We start from the raw sequence: 15611 nt of genomic DNA on the forward strand, positions 1-15611 counted from the left end.
TCCTAGGCATAAAATTATAATTAGTATAATTAGATGCGTCGGGTTGACAACTAACTGGCCTATCTTAGTTTCAATCCGGGAGATTACTTCTTGGAAGGACTGCAGTCTAACCAACTCTAAACGGAAAACATAAAGGAAAAAAAATATCCTAGGCATACAATTATAATTAGTATAATTAGACGCCTCAGGTTGACAAATAACTGGCCTATCTTAGTTTCAATCCGGGAGATTACTTCTTGAAAGGAGTCCAGTCTAACCAACACTAAACGGAAAACATAAAGGAACAAAATTATTCTAGGCATACAATTATAATTTTTGTTATACCTATACACATAATGTTATATAATTTACAATAATAAGTCTTGATGCATAAATAAAATCTAGCTAATGTTTTTTTTTAACACCTATATCTACTTGATGTATTTTTAGCGATGATGCAACTAATTATAATGGTTAACAATCTTTAATTTAAGTAATTTAATTTAACTCAGTTCTAGAGTTCGTACAGACTTCTTCTGATCATCGGAATTCATTTGCAAAGATTAATTATTAGATTCAAAGAATACTTTTTTAGTTGTGATATTTCTAACTATAATATCTGGTTAGAATTATCAAATTGCTAGCTTAGCATATTGTGACACTAGACGTAACTCGGTAATAGAACCCGCTAACAGTTCACAGATGCACACCACCAAACCAATGCCATAACTAAATATTACATAAGCAACAATAAAGAGCTCAGGTAATCGAACAATGACACAAATAGATCTGCACTAAGCGCATTATAATTATTAACATGAAAATAGCAATACAGCTATGTAAAATAACAGAAATTGTAAAACATACACGAGAATAATTCACATAGTCGCAAGCGCATAATCACGACACGGTGGGTCACGTGTGCTGGCCGCATGTCCATTCTGGCTAAATTACATTTCTGTTGTCAAGACGTGTTTAAAAAGAAACGGAATTTTGTAAACATGTCATATCTGCTTTGAATGAATTATGTGGATTATCAAGTTGGGGCAGGTCGAAGATTATAGTGAGTCAATAGAGAGAGAGAGAGAGAGAGAGACATCTCAAAACTATTCATGGCATCATAGAATTGTTTTAATATTTTATACCTTATTACCTATGAAGTTATTCGGCATTTCAAAAAACCTAATTTAGGTGCAGGTATTGGAAACACCGCACGGATATTTTGGTCAGTCACAAAATATTACTAAAGGGTAAAAATTGTTGAAGATTAACTTCAAGCAGGTAGTGGTGGAATAACGACAGGGAAAAATGATCACATCCTATTAAAAACAAGTTTACAAAATTTTATACGATTCCAATATACTTAAACACAATATCATATAAGGAAAAGGTTTTAAGACAAAAAGCGTTCAACCGCGATAAGATATTGAAAAAAACAATGATGTCTACATAATATGTACATTTGAATTTTAGAAATTAGGTATTGAAAATAAGATTATTCTTCTCACAAAGTTATTGCAAAATAATTTTATATTCAGAAATTGTTTATAAAGTCAAAATTATATCTATGCATATGCAATTTGGGGATACTAAATGCTAGTCTTATTTATGACAGTTCGATAAAGAAACTGCCATACTGAACAAGAAATGCAATTCACGTAAATGCATACACTTCCTTCCCTCTGGCACAGCACAGGTTTTTGATGCCAACTTCGTTTCGTGGTTCGCATTAGAAATTAATAATTACAAACATACACTATGTACCTAAAGAATATTTTATAATATTAACAGGATATATGAGAAGCTATATATAGGGAAGCTTTGAGACCTCAGTGTTCCAGACCAGTCTTAGACTCGTATAAGACTATCGAGTCTAAGTTACTGTGAACGATCAGGACCTAAATGAGACTGAAGGAACAAAGAGTGCACCTAGTTATTTCGCACACACTTGTGCACTATATTTCCTGCGTACCTTACGTATAGTAAAAAAAAAGTCCCCGTTGCATTTGTCTGCACGGGACTAAGTCAAAAACTTTTATCCCGGAAAACTCTTTCTCGCGGTCGGAGCCAAGAGTAAAATTTGTATGTAGTTATATATAATTTTTGCCAACTACCAGTAGAAATACTTATATTGCTGACACGACGTACGGACGCCTTTACAAGTAACATGAGCCATTCACCACCTATCATGAATAAAAAACGTTGACACAAGGAACAATTTATAATGAACATTTACTAATCATGACAATTTAAAATTAATGTTATTGTAGAATTATGTGACTATATTCAGCCTTCTACCATACAAGGAACTGCGAGGCACTTCATGTTAAAAGCAACAGTCTTTTTTACATAAAATACATAATATTATAATTCTAGAAAAAGTCAAATTAATTAGCTGTTTGACATTTAAAAGTGTGCATAATACTTTGTCAAATGATGACATTAGTGCAGTTTCTAATGTAAATTATTAATGAATATTTAATTATATAATATTTAGGGTTTTTACATTTATTTATTAGAAAAATTAACATATAACTAAAATAGTAATTATTACTTATAACAAAAACTGTACTAATTTACAAAAGAGAATAATTTGTATCAAATTAACAAATAATCAAGAACACAAAAATAGCTAGCGAAAAGATTGTGAACGTCCGTCCGATTCAACAATTAATTAATGACAGCTAAAACAAATATATCGACGACGCAATGGTCAGCGCGAGCTGGCCATTTTAAACCAAAGAGGATATAATCCTACGTTATAGTTGCAGCTAAACTACGCCTCCTGGTCTTCTAGTAAGAATTTGCTAACTCGGCCTCTCCTGAAGAAGGTGCGTCCTCGCCCGTATTGTGGTTTGGGCTGGATGACCGCTGCAACTTGTCAACATGGACCCAACTTCTTGCAACGAACTTTCAACGTTGCTTCCACTCGTTCTGTGATCTTCGATCTCATCCTCATCACCTTTAAAACACATTTTTATATATTAGAGAAGTCAGTCAATAAATGGTTAAAAAGTAAGAGACAGAGCCCTCAGGATATCTCAGAACTAAACTAGCAGAGCCCTCAGGTTACTAGATAGTATGAATGTACAGAGCCCTCAGGATATACAATTCAAGAAACGCAGAGTAAGAGACAGAGCCCTCAGTTTATCTCAAAACTAAACTAGCAGAGCCCTCAGGTTACTAGTAAATATGAATGTACAGAGCCCTCAGGATATACAATTCAAGAAACGCAAATTAGAGACAGAGCCCTCAGGTTATCTCAAAATACACTAGCAGAGCCCTCAGGTTACTAGTAAATACGGATGTACAGAGCCCTCGGGATGTACACCCAACAAACGCAGAGCCCTCAGGGTGCGTTATCAGTACTACATCCGCCGCCCCTTGGGTGCGGAGCGTACCACAAATGCAGAGCCCGCAGGATGCATTACACTATGAGTAGAGCCCTCGGGATACTCGAAATACACTTAGCGCTTAGTAGATCGGGCCGTTTTGTGCGGAATGCCGGCTCTGGGTCTAGCCAGCCCCACTCCTTCCAGAAGCGCAGGATCTTCATGACTCCTCCACAGGCTTCTCGGAGTGACCCCCGGTGTAGCGAGGATTTCAGCCCGCTGTGCAGCTACACCTCCGCATTCCAGGATAACATGGGAGGCTGTTTCGTCATCCGACAGACATTCCCTGCAAAAGGGGCTGTCGATGATACCTAGAACATATAAATGTTTGTTAAATGGGCAGTTTCCACCTCCATTGGTACTGCACACCTTTGCGGATTAGATTAGCGATACATCCCGTTCGCAATGAATATCCAGGTATGTATCTCCAGCAAGACCTAAAAATTGTCTCACCTTCTTAACATTGTTAGGCATACAAGATTTAACTAGAGCTTCGATTTTATACGCGCTCGGCTTTACCTGACCGAAACTTATTGTGCAACTCAAATATTCAATCTCCTTCGTAATAAAAGTACACTTCTTAAGATTTATTGGAAAAACCTGCAGTAGTCCTTAATACCTCTCTGAGAGTTTGCAAACCTTCCTCGACCGTCATACTTGGCACTAATACATCATGGATATATACAAGCACCTTGCCAGTTTCAATAAAAGGTCGTAGAGTTCAATAGGGAAGATGGTTGGAAGCTTGCACAAGCCTGGGATCCAGTTCTACATTTAATTAAATCGGAACCCAAAAGACCGGCTGCCAGACTTCAAGACACGGTGAGCTCATTCTGCGTAAACATAAGAAATCTTTAGCCGCAGAGTATTACTTATCATACGTTGGTATACGACAGGGGCGTTGCCAAGTTCATATGGCACTTGGCACTTTAAGATACTCGCAATACCCTTCAGGCGTTACGAAGCCCGTACATTGAATTGAATCGTTATCCATTTTAATTTGATGAAAGCCTGTAGCCATGTCAAGGCTAGTAAAATAGACGGCCTTGCCCAAAAACGATCTATATGGTCTTTAATAAGTGTTAACGTATAGCGATTTTTAACAGTAATTGCATTTAATGCACGGAAGTCCACACACATTCTGTCACTACCGTCTTTCTTCTTCACAAGAAGAATGTGATTAGAGAACTCAGATTCCGGTTCTCTAATTATCCCTTTATCGAGCAAATCTTTAACTATCTCTTGGACTCGTATTTTCTCATGATAGGACGTTTTGTATGGTCTATACACTATGGGTGTTTTATTGTGCAACCGAGTATGCATTGATCCAGTGGTAACAGTAGTAATGGTTGTACCAGTAACGAAAAAATTAGAAAATTCATTAATTACAGAAAGTAACTGCTCCCTCTCAATACCAATAACAGAAGTATTAATATTGAATTGATGCACAACTAATTGTACATCAAAAACTGACTTGGATCACGTTAAACTTTGAGCACCTCGCATTCGGGTATAGACCCCACCCTCTCTATTAAGTACATCGGTACCCAGTATTACAGGAATACTGAAATATTGATCGGGCACCACGTGGAAATCTACTTCAAGTGTAATCTCAAAAAATTCAACAGTTAATGTGGTAGAAAAGCTAGACTCAATATGTTCACTTCCAATACCACGCAATGTACAAAAAGGAGTGGTTTGGGTACACTGAAAATGTTTGGTTACCGATTCCGCTATTAAAGAGATTTGAGAACCATTGTCTATAAGAATATCTACAGGAACCCCTTGAATCATTGCAGTTGCAATATCATTAAACTTGTATTCATTTACAGCTTCGCGATAAAAATAACATTAGATTTTCCGCGTGATTCAATATGACCTTATGACCTATCTTTTTGCAAAAAACCACACGGTTCAGACCTTGATACTGAGCTATCTGTATAAAACCGCTTCAAAGTTGACAACTGATTTTTATCAGATTCGTCATTTTGTTTAAAACGTTTAGAGCAAGTGGTCTGTTTATGTTCAAACTCCCCACAAATAAAACATTTTGACTTAGCACCTGAATAATCTCTTTTGTGCGAATAGTTTTTATTGTTAGGATTATTATTATAACGTGCTTTGATCTGTGCCTTCGAATAAGGTTTCATATAAACTGATAAAAAGTTAACTATATCACTAGGTAACAAATTCCTATTCATAACAGCTGACCGGATTTGAGGCTCAGTTATGCCACGCACTATAATCGCAGAAATTAGTTCCTCACTTAACCCCGAACAATTCTTAAATAAGTAACGAACGTCTAGCATATTCAGCATATGTGAAATACTGATCTGAATCGGTTTATAGAACTTCGATAAGAATATTTGCAATATCTACTCGACGCGGGCACAATGATTGGAACTCTCGTTTGAAATTCGACCAAGAGCGATCATTAGTTGTCCACTCATTAAGCCAGATACGAGCATCACCTTTTAGACAAAGGCCTATACGTGCTAAACATTCACGGTCGTCCCATCGGTTAATATTTTGCAGATGTTCTACCTCATTACACCACACATTAAAATTATGTAAGGATGGGTCAAAATTCGAAATAAATATTTGATTGGATCTTACCGGGTTAAGCGCCTTGATGACTGTTATTAGCTTATTTGTCACCTCATTCATAACACCTTCGGTGGTGGAAGGCGACGCACGCATCCACGCTACATGCGCGGGATACATTGCTAGGCGTTGCTGGTAGTGAACCTCCAGCCTCAGGTCCTCCAGGCCCGCACGGCATCGGTGGTGTAAGCGAGCGTGCGGTTTGTCACGCGGGTAGCTGCAGTGCACGCGAAGTCACCTCAGCACACACAGTAATTTTATCTGCATTGTGAATCCTGGAATCATTTTATTCAAACGCATTTAATCTAGAAATTACAGATTCAAGCTGTTGCTCAATTCTCGAAACGGAAGAACGTTCACGACTCCTAGTTCCACTTTTAATTTTAATATTCGGCATGGCGAACAAACAAGAAAGTAGGGATTAAAAACAAAGAATTTAAATTTTATACACGTCTTAGAAAATGGCGTCAGAATGTGGCACAATCCCACTTCTGAATTTAGGGTTTTTACATTTATTTATTAGAAAAATTAACATATAACTAAAATAGTAATTATTACTTATAACAAAAACTGTACTAATTTACAAAAGAGAATAATTTGTATCAAATTAACAAATAATCAAGAACACAAAAATAGCTAGCGAAAAGATTGTGAACGTCCGTCCGATTCAACAATTAATTAATGACAGCTAAAACAAATATATCGACGACGCAATGGTCAGCGCGAGCTGGCCATTTTAAACCAAAGAGGATATAATCCTACGTTATAGTTGCAGCTAAACTACGCCTCCTGGTCTTCTAGTAAGAATTTGCTAACTTAATATTTATAAAAAAATATTTTCAGACAATATACAATTATTATACAAAGGAATTCACTTTTACCCAGTCTTCTACCATAAGCTTTAAGAAACTTCGAAAGCGACTATAATGCAACTGAATACCAATTTTCTTTATTCTAAACGGCATATTCTTAAAAACAAAATTTCTATCATACGCATTAAAAAAGTCCGCATCTGAATTAAAAACTCTAGGACCGTACCTTGTTTTTTTTCTTAAAATCTCACTGTCTACGTTTAAAACGTTTTTTATAAATTTGGTAATCCCTATTATATTATCAGTAACATAATAAATCTTCCGCACTGTTTGAGGGAATATGTTTAACTAACCTTAAAGATAGTGAAGATTTGCGATGCTATGCGTCCTACTAAATCTTGCATAGAGATAACATTTAAAATTATTTAGCAACGTTACATAGAATACCTTATTATTCTCTTTACTTAATTCATTTAGTATTAATATATAATACTATCTATAATCATATGCTAATTTTATTTATAAATTATGTTAATTGTTATTATTGTCTTAATTTTTCTTCTTTGTTATGTTGCATATGCCAATAGAACCAATGCTTTGTGCAAAAAGTTTGGCTTCATCTTAAGGCGATACCTCAAGGTCCATTTTCATAAATAAATTTAATATGACGAAATTTTAAAGGCAGAAATATGATATGCCATGATTATTAATTATTTTTACATTTTTCTTTCAACTGCGAGAACTAATCACTAGCTAGACGTGAATTTAAATTCTTTACTTGCCAATACTTGTTTAGTTACCCAGATTAAAGGCGAAACGAAATGTATGAAAATGGACCTTGAGGTATCGCCTTAACGAATAAAATATAATAAAAGAAATATCAAATATGCATACAATAAGAATGAATATACATACATATTTTAAGAAAATGTAACATAAAATCCCTTCTCACCATGATAGAATTAGGTAGTAGGTACATCAACCAGAAAAATAGTTAAACAAATTGAAAATTTCAATTCTTTTCGTCTAAAATCGGTTTTCTTCACTAAATTTTTTATATTTCCATTGAAGTTGGAGCGTTCAAGCGTTTTAAAATTTTGAATTTGTTCAACTACTTTTATGCCTACAATTGCAGCCTGTAGCAAAAAAATGTTTTTCAAACATAACTTGAGCTCTTAGCCGGCTAACCTACCTCTATGCGCTACCCATTAGACCGGTAAGGCAATATTCCTGCCATTTTAGTAATAAAAAAACAGTTACAAAAATGTTATAAAATTATAATTTGGACGGTATTTTTTACAGTTATTAAAATCCTTATGAGCTATCCATATAAACTATGATTTTTGATAGCTTTCTCCTATCATTATAGGTGTTTCACTACATTATAAAGAGATAAAGTAGGTAGGTATATTTGGTGAGTTTTATAACCCGGGTGATTATCTCTGAAAATTCTGTACCCATACTAAAAACCTTTCACACACACCTATAAAGCAACACCCTTAACACAAGTAGACTATATTTTATCACGATGTGAATATTCCAAAAATTTCCAGTACATGTTTTCTATATCATACCTATGAGCCCTTAATGTTATAACCATAAGAAACCTATTTAAAACTACAAAAACCATTCATGGAAACGTCGGCCTATTAATCGCCAACACGACACGGTCAAATGTTACGGATAACACACAAACAGTATAATATGTGCACGTTTTTATGACATTTTTAATGTCCCTCAAACGTGTTCAGAATTAACACCGAACAGCAATATATGGCCGCTTTGTGAATGATCATAAACGGATACATATTCAGATCTGTCAACCGAGTTGATAAGTGGATTTGTAATGGTGTTTAACGCTTTTTATGTGTTTTCCAGATTTTATTCCATAGTAAAGAATATAATTTTCGCTTGATTACGATAATTATTTGTTGTGTTTAGGAAACTGGGTGTCAGAGGGGGTGAGGTACGCTACTTTCAAGTATTAACTCAGTAGGGCGTCTATTTCCTTTCCGTATTTTAAACGTATGAAATTAATTCGCACTGGCCGACATTGTGTCTAGTGTGAGGGTTTATAATCATCTTTTGTCAATCGATGCTCTACCTCACCGCCAATCTATATACAATCTCTGTATAATCTATATACAATCAGGTGCATTGTCGCTTTGCCATGCCAGTAGAAAAGCATAATTATAATCAAATACTAAACTTAAATTAATTGAATTTTGAGGGTGTGTGAAGTCTATCAATCCGCTTTAGGCCAGCGTGGTGGACTAAACCCTAATCCCTCTCAGTAGTAGAGGAGGCCTGTGCACAGCAGTGAGACAGTATATTACAATACAGAGTTAATATCATATATAAATATCTTATATAATTTTGATATTGGAAAATAAAACTGTCTACGCTTATTCATTTCATTCGTCTTCCTACCTCAAGCGAAAACAGTTACGTTCCGGAAATCGAACTCCATTTACATCAACATGTTGCGAATAAAAAGACGATACCGCTACGGCGAGCGCCGTTTGATTTATTGTAACATTACATTGATTACGCTTTAATAATTGGTAATGTTTTAACCAAAGACATGCAGATAAAGAACCTGTAATAAAAGAGAAAATGTAGCTAAAAAGCAAACATTTTATATAAATGTATCGTGTCATGTTAATAGAATGTATATAAGTATTTGTATTTACACATTCATTATAGTTATGAACAATAATGTATTGCAATGATATTTGACATAACATACATAACATCACGCATTTTATCCCCGAAGGGGTATGCAGAGGCGCAACTAGGGCACCCACTTTTCGCCAAGTATGTTCCGTCCCATGATGTGATAAGGCGCGAGCCTATCGCCATATCGGGCACAAATTCCAGACTCCGGGCTGATACTGAGCAAAAAACCCAAATATCACTTTGCCCGACCCGGGATTCGAACCCAGGACCTCAGAGCGCTATCGTACCGGACGTGCAATACAACTACGCCACCGAGGCAGTCAGATATTTGAATACAAATAAATATTGATTATAGTGCATTATAGTGTTAACCTGAAATTGTCTAATTAATTTTCATATTGCTATGTCTGAACATTCATTCAATGTTTTCACGTGAGGCTTATTGTAGCAATTACGAGTATATTGAAAACTATGATTTATTAAAAAGTAAGCGAAAATTGATAATTGAAACCGCTGATTGTAAAAAGTTGAAGTTTATCCTCGGGCCACGAGCGGAAAGGCAAAAATGCTACTTTGATTATACCATTTACGATTCGCCGAGCTTAGCTATGATATTTTTTTTGTCAATACTAACCTTTTGATTATCCAGGGATTGAACCTAGGCACGCTACCTTACTACCCAGTGCCTGCCGTTTAATATAATTAATAGGTTAGGTTATTAGGTACATGATATGTCATGTAAATATACCACATTGTATCTTTTTAAAGTAAAATTTTTGGCCGCAGAATCCAATACATTTTAACGCAGTGCCGTAGTTCAAAAATACAAACCAGTCACACCCAAAACACGAATAACTCGTAAATGCAATGCAAGCATCAATTATCGATTATGCCATCCACAGGTAAGCGAATATGTCGAATTACAGTCAAACCCTCTCACTTTCACTGGAAAGCTGTCGCTACTGACCTGAAGCACGTAACTGATAAATCAATGATTTGTTTGGATCCGTGTAATTTCGGTATTGGTATGGTGATTATTATGTTATTAGGTGTTGCTTGCGGTTCTTACCAAAAGAAAAGGCTCTCTGTGCACTTTTCCAGGGTAAAAAGCCAATATATTAAACCAAGACTTGGTCTATCGGTGTGTAAAATTTCAACCAAATCCGTTCAGCGACTTCTGCTTTTACTTCTAAAACACATCCATACATTTATATATATTTTGCATTTGTAATATTAGTATCAAAATGCTGACGGCAAATATTACGCACGCCAACATTGCCTTGCATAATCGTATTATTAAGCAATCTACTTTGAATTATGTTTATATTTCTGTTTTATGCTTTAAAACTCCACTTTCTTATGTATGGTTAACATTTGTATTTACTCAATTGAAACAACACAATGAATTACTTTGAGCTGGAGCTTCGAATTATGAAACGCTGCAATGCAGTAGATAGCGAGGCATTAGATATTATATCTCGTAATATCCAGATATTACTCTTGCTTCAATATTCTCTAAACCGGAACACAGCAATGCTTGTATACTGTTGCTTGCCGGAAGAAATATAAAGAGAGCACTCTAATAAAACGGATTTTTGCATACAAAAGATTTACAACCAGTAATTTCAAATAAAAAACACATTATCAGATAATTCATAGAGTTACATGCCTACATAAATAATGCTGTAAGTAATCAAAACTAGAACATAAAAATAAGACTGAGAAAAGTAAGATAATACTAGTGAACTAAATCTAATTCTACGGAATACCGGTACAAGTTTGTTACGCATCGCTCGATAGAAAGCGGATAGGGCCACTTTCATTAGCCCTTTGTGTGCAGTGCGTATTCCGACGATGTAAAGGCGTAAATCGTTTGCACTGATGGAACATGGAACGAGATGCTAGAATGTTCCGGCGAATATGCAATGTCAACAGAATTTCACTACTTTTTATATTCTTATGTAATAAATGGTTTTCACGTTGATCTAAGGCAGATGACCACAGAAGTGAACCGGAAAGTATGAATTCGATTCTAAGATTGTATAACGAACATATTCATAGGATTGGATCAGTTTTGATTCGAAAATTTAAGTTACGTGAGATTGGAATTTGTACCTGACATGATATAAGCTCCCCGAAATGTACTGCATTAAAACTTCTAACAAATGATTCAGATAATGGTCAGTTTATATTATATTAATAAACAACCATATACCTAGACATGTACGTCCTGGAGATTGTAATGATTCTTGTTTGTGCAAGAAAAGTGGTTACATGTGATGTTAACGCCCTCAGTGAGGAGGGGCCGTGCCCTGCCGTGATGTAATTGCGTAAATAAAACACATCCTATTAACTAGCAATATGCATATACTAGGTGTTGCTATATTTCGTCTGCGTGGAAGTTCTTTTTCTATATAAAAGTATCCAATTATATTTGGACATTGCTATGTCTAAAACAGATTTTATTTGATTGCGTCTTGCTGGCTTCTGCATTTATTTTTAACAAACGTCTTAGGCTTTCGCGTTTATTGTATTAATTTTCGGATAAACAAAAACTAATACGTTAATCCAGGGCAAGGTTTATCTGTGTACTAAATTCTATCCATATCAGTCTAGCGTCTTCGTAGAAACATCCAAACATACACAAACCGTCATATTTATAACGCAAGATAAGATTGATGGCGCGGTAAAGACAAACTTGTTCCATTGGGACCACGCACGGAAAAAGTCGTAATTTGGAATAGCCTAGTGTTCATTGGGTCATAGCGTCCTAATTTCTATACCTGGGACTTTTTCATTTCATTGTTTGAAATTACCCTACTATGACATCTAGACCTTACTCCACTTATCAGGAGTAGATGCAGAGGGAGGGAGAAGTACAGTGGGGTCACTTGACCGTGCAATTTAAAAAAAAGATATCTTAACATCATTATAACACAAAATAATAGATAATAATAATCTGGTGATAGGATATATTTTATATCCGCTCGGATAGCGTCCACCGTACATATGGTGTTAAAACCCGCTATAATGGCCCACGTAAATGTGATGCATTCCGGAATCAGTCTCTGGTCCCAACAGTCCGGCATAATTATATCGACTGCCGAGGGGTAATCATCACTCGTCAGTCGACATTCTATTGGACCCCAATCCACTTACCTGTGCAGTGGGACCGCTTTGTCGTGCAATAAAAAAAAATAAACACGCGCAACAATTCCTTTAATTTAATAAAAACTATTACGATAGGCGGTAAGCATGCATCACAACTAACGAGCGCCTATTCATATTTGTATAGCAAACAAACACGTTTTGAGGTCAATGCACTCGCAATTGTGACACATCTACTTGATAAGAATGTCTTATATTAAACCTTAGTGCCCTTTTTTAATGATTAACAGGAGAAGGCTACCCATGTAATTTTGTATCGATATAATAACAAGATTGTAGGATAGTTAGTTAATACTTGTTTTAAAAACGAAAATAATGCATCATTTTAAAATAAATTTAAATTGTTAATGGTCTCAACTCAACCTGGAACACTCATTTCTCTCATTAAATCCCATCATGGACTGCCTCGGTGGCGTAGTTGTATTGCATGTCCGGTACAATAGCGCTCTGAGGTCCTGGGTTCGAATCCCGGGTCGGGCAAAGTGATATTTGGGTTTTTCTGCTCAGTATCAGCCCGGAGTCTGGAATTTGTGCCCGATATGGCGATAGGCTCGCCCCCTATCACATCATGGGACGGAACATACTTGGCGAAAAGTGGGTGCCCTAGTTGCGCCTCTGCATACCCCTCTGGGGATAAATGCGTGATGTTATGTATGTATGGACATATCTAAGAATTGAGACAAAAAGAGTTCTTATATTATGTTAATCGGCAACTATATTCATTCATACTCATGAAAATTTTATACTCATCTATTGAAGCATGTCTACTTTTATTAATCATTGGAATATTTAAACGAACTTTCACATTTGTTTATTGGACGGATAATAATATTTTGTTTTGCTAATGTTTTTGTTTAAATAAAGTTGTAAGAGGTAATTAAAAGAATTAAATACAAACAATCAGTTTGTAGCAGTTTGTAACACAAGTTACTTTAACTAATTTATTTATATTCTCAGATTTTTTAGGTAATTTTTCGTGGAGCTATATTCAGAAAATGGTTAGGTTCTGGATTTAGGAGTACCCTCTAAATATCGAATCTAAACCAGGTCCCAGTAAATATATTATGTGGTGCAATTCAACCCTACATTATGCTCTTTCACCACTTACACATGCTCTATAAATTATAAAATTTTCAAATAAAACCCTTTCTATATATAAAACATCCATCGCAATGGACTATGATTTTTTTTTTTTATTACATTGCCTTAATCAAAATCAAGTTATATTTTCTAAAATTATTTTATTCTGCTTTAAAACAGTTTGTTTTTCCATTGAAAATAGTTAATATTCAGCTCATTATAAGATCTATATTATACTATATTTTAGACTCATGTGATGGTAAACATAGCAAACAAATCATGGCTCACTTAATAGTCGCTTGCAACATCGGAAATAGGCTTTGCATGTTGATGGCCTCACTTGTGCAATTAATAAGTACTTATTTAGCAGTCTTCTAGTTCAAATTACTTTTTACAAATCAGACCAGTGCATGTTCAACTCACAGTTCCATACAAACTTGTAGATTAGGTACATGAGTATATAAATTCAAACTTGACAAAGATAGCTTTACCATTTGAACCCTAGACAAAGTTATTGCACCAACTGTAGTGTAGTAAATTCACTTTTTTATTGTTAAAGTACATATTTATGATTTTCTCCTTTCTAAGTGCTGCAAAATATTGTTTCTCACTAAATTTTATTATTCTATATCAATGGGAAGTATCATATACACTTTTATTCTCTTGTGGAATCACAAAATATTAAAAAATATGTAACATGAATTACCAAATCTTTTGATTTTGTTGACTAAAACTAAAAACATTTGATTTTTTCACAGCTGGAAAAACTGTGACTGAAAAAACTAAAAAACCAAAGTATTTGATTTAAATTTCAACTTGGTACCTTTAAGTGTTCCTTATGAGGTACAGAACCCTTAAAATAAAATGAGATATATGATAAATATTTAACGAATTTTTAATCTTGTTAGATTTTCTCTGTACTCTATTTAGAATACAATAGTAATATATGACACAGATCAGTTACCCGCTTAGACCGTTCATAACCAGAAATGTACGTAAGATGGAAATAGGAAGTCCAAACTGAAAATAAGTTCAATAAATACCATGGTTTCCAAACTTTTTAGTCATAGTATAAACAAAAATATTTATGCAAAGAATTATGTGAATTATATTATGCACTACTGTGTCTGATTATAGTAGAACACTAAATATATAATATTAAAAAAAATAAAATAAAAGGAAAACACCATTACCTATCCCAAAAATATTGAAAACAAAATGTTTTAAAACTTGGTGGCTATAACAGCAATAATTTATCCGAATTAAAAGTACAGTGACTTAAAATTATGCGAATACTAAGTGCATTTGTTTTCTTACAATGTTTTGTTAAGAGTATCGATAAATTCAAATGGTAAAATAATAAAAACAAAAGGTACAGGCTTACCTTTTCTTCGTATTCCAAATTAGTAGGAAAATCTTTCACGTATAGTTTTTTTACATAATGACATCAAGTGAGAGTCAACTAGCACTTAATGTAGGTGTTCACAACTGTATTAAAAGCAAAATGAACTAAATTAAAATGAAAACAATGAATTAAAACGACAAAAACAAACTAAAAACAAACTTCCCATTTGTTGTCATTGTCAAGACGCAAGTGTCAACTCTTCTGACTGGAACTGTCACAGTGGAATAGCGTTTATACGATATGTTGTATCTAAAAAAACTTAATAATCAAATTAAAAGCAAATTATAGTTTTATTTAATTATGTACCTATACATATGCCAAATAAACATTTTTTTATTTTTACAGATGCAGACATGACTAAAAAGATTGAAGCATTATGATACACAACCTTAGAAATATGCTGGAGGTACCCGACAACGTAAGTCACTGTTTCAATTTTTTTTCGGCAATCATAACAAAAATGTATAGCCAATAGACGTAGTTAATTTAGAC

The 15611-nt window shown here is 34.7% G+C and overlaps 2 protein-coding genes across 4 annotated transcripts in view; one reads left to right on the forward strand and one right to left on the reverse strand.

Annotated features, from left to right (window-relative positions):
• Positions 1-15444, reverse strand: part of LOC115455412 (methyl-CpG-binding domain protein 4) — a 35635-nt gene extending 20191 nt beyond the window's left edge. Inside the window, exons 1-2 of one of the 2 annotated variants that reach the window (XR_005112105.1) lie at positions 15099-15444; positions 5455-6250 (exon numbers count right to left, since the gene is read on the reverse strand). The gene's annotated coding sequence lies outside the window, so the exon portion shown is untranslated. Of the gene's footprint in view, positions 1-5454; positions 6251-15098 lie in introns of those variants that run through there. The other variant, XM_037436631.1, reaches the window with a different exon arrangement.
• LOC115441365 (calcium release-activated calcium channel protein 1) overlaps positions 1-15611 on the forward strand; it is a 57306-nt gene that overhangs the window by 16049 nt on the left and 25646 nt on the right. For both annotated transcript variants that reach the window (XM_030166132.2, XM_030166134.2), the window contains exon 2: positions 15465-15537. In XM_030166132.2, the coding sequence (XP_030021992.1) occupies positions 15496-15537 (42 nt within the window). In that variant the 5' untranslated portion in view covers positions 15465-15495. The remainder of the gene's footprint in view (positions 1-15464; positions 15538-15611) is intronic.

Source organism: Manduca sexta, chromosome 9 (genome assembly GCF_014839805.1).
Source record: "Manduca sexta isolate Smith_Timp_Sample1 chromosome 9, JHU_Msex_v1.0, whole genome shotgun sequence".
Taxonomy (NCBI): Eukaryota; Metazoa; Arthropoda; class Insecta; order Lepidoptera; family Sphingidae; genus Manduca; species Manduca sexta.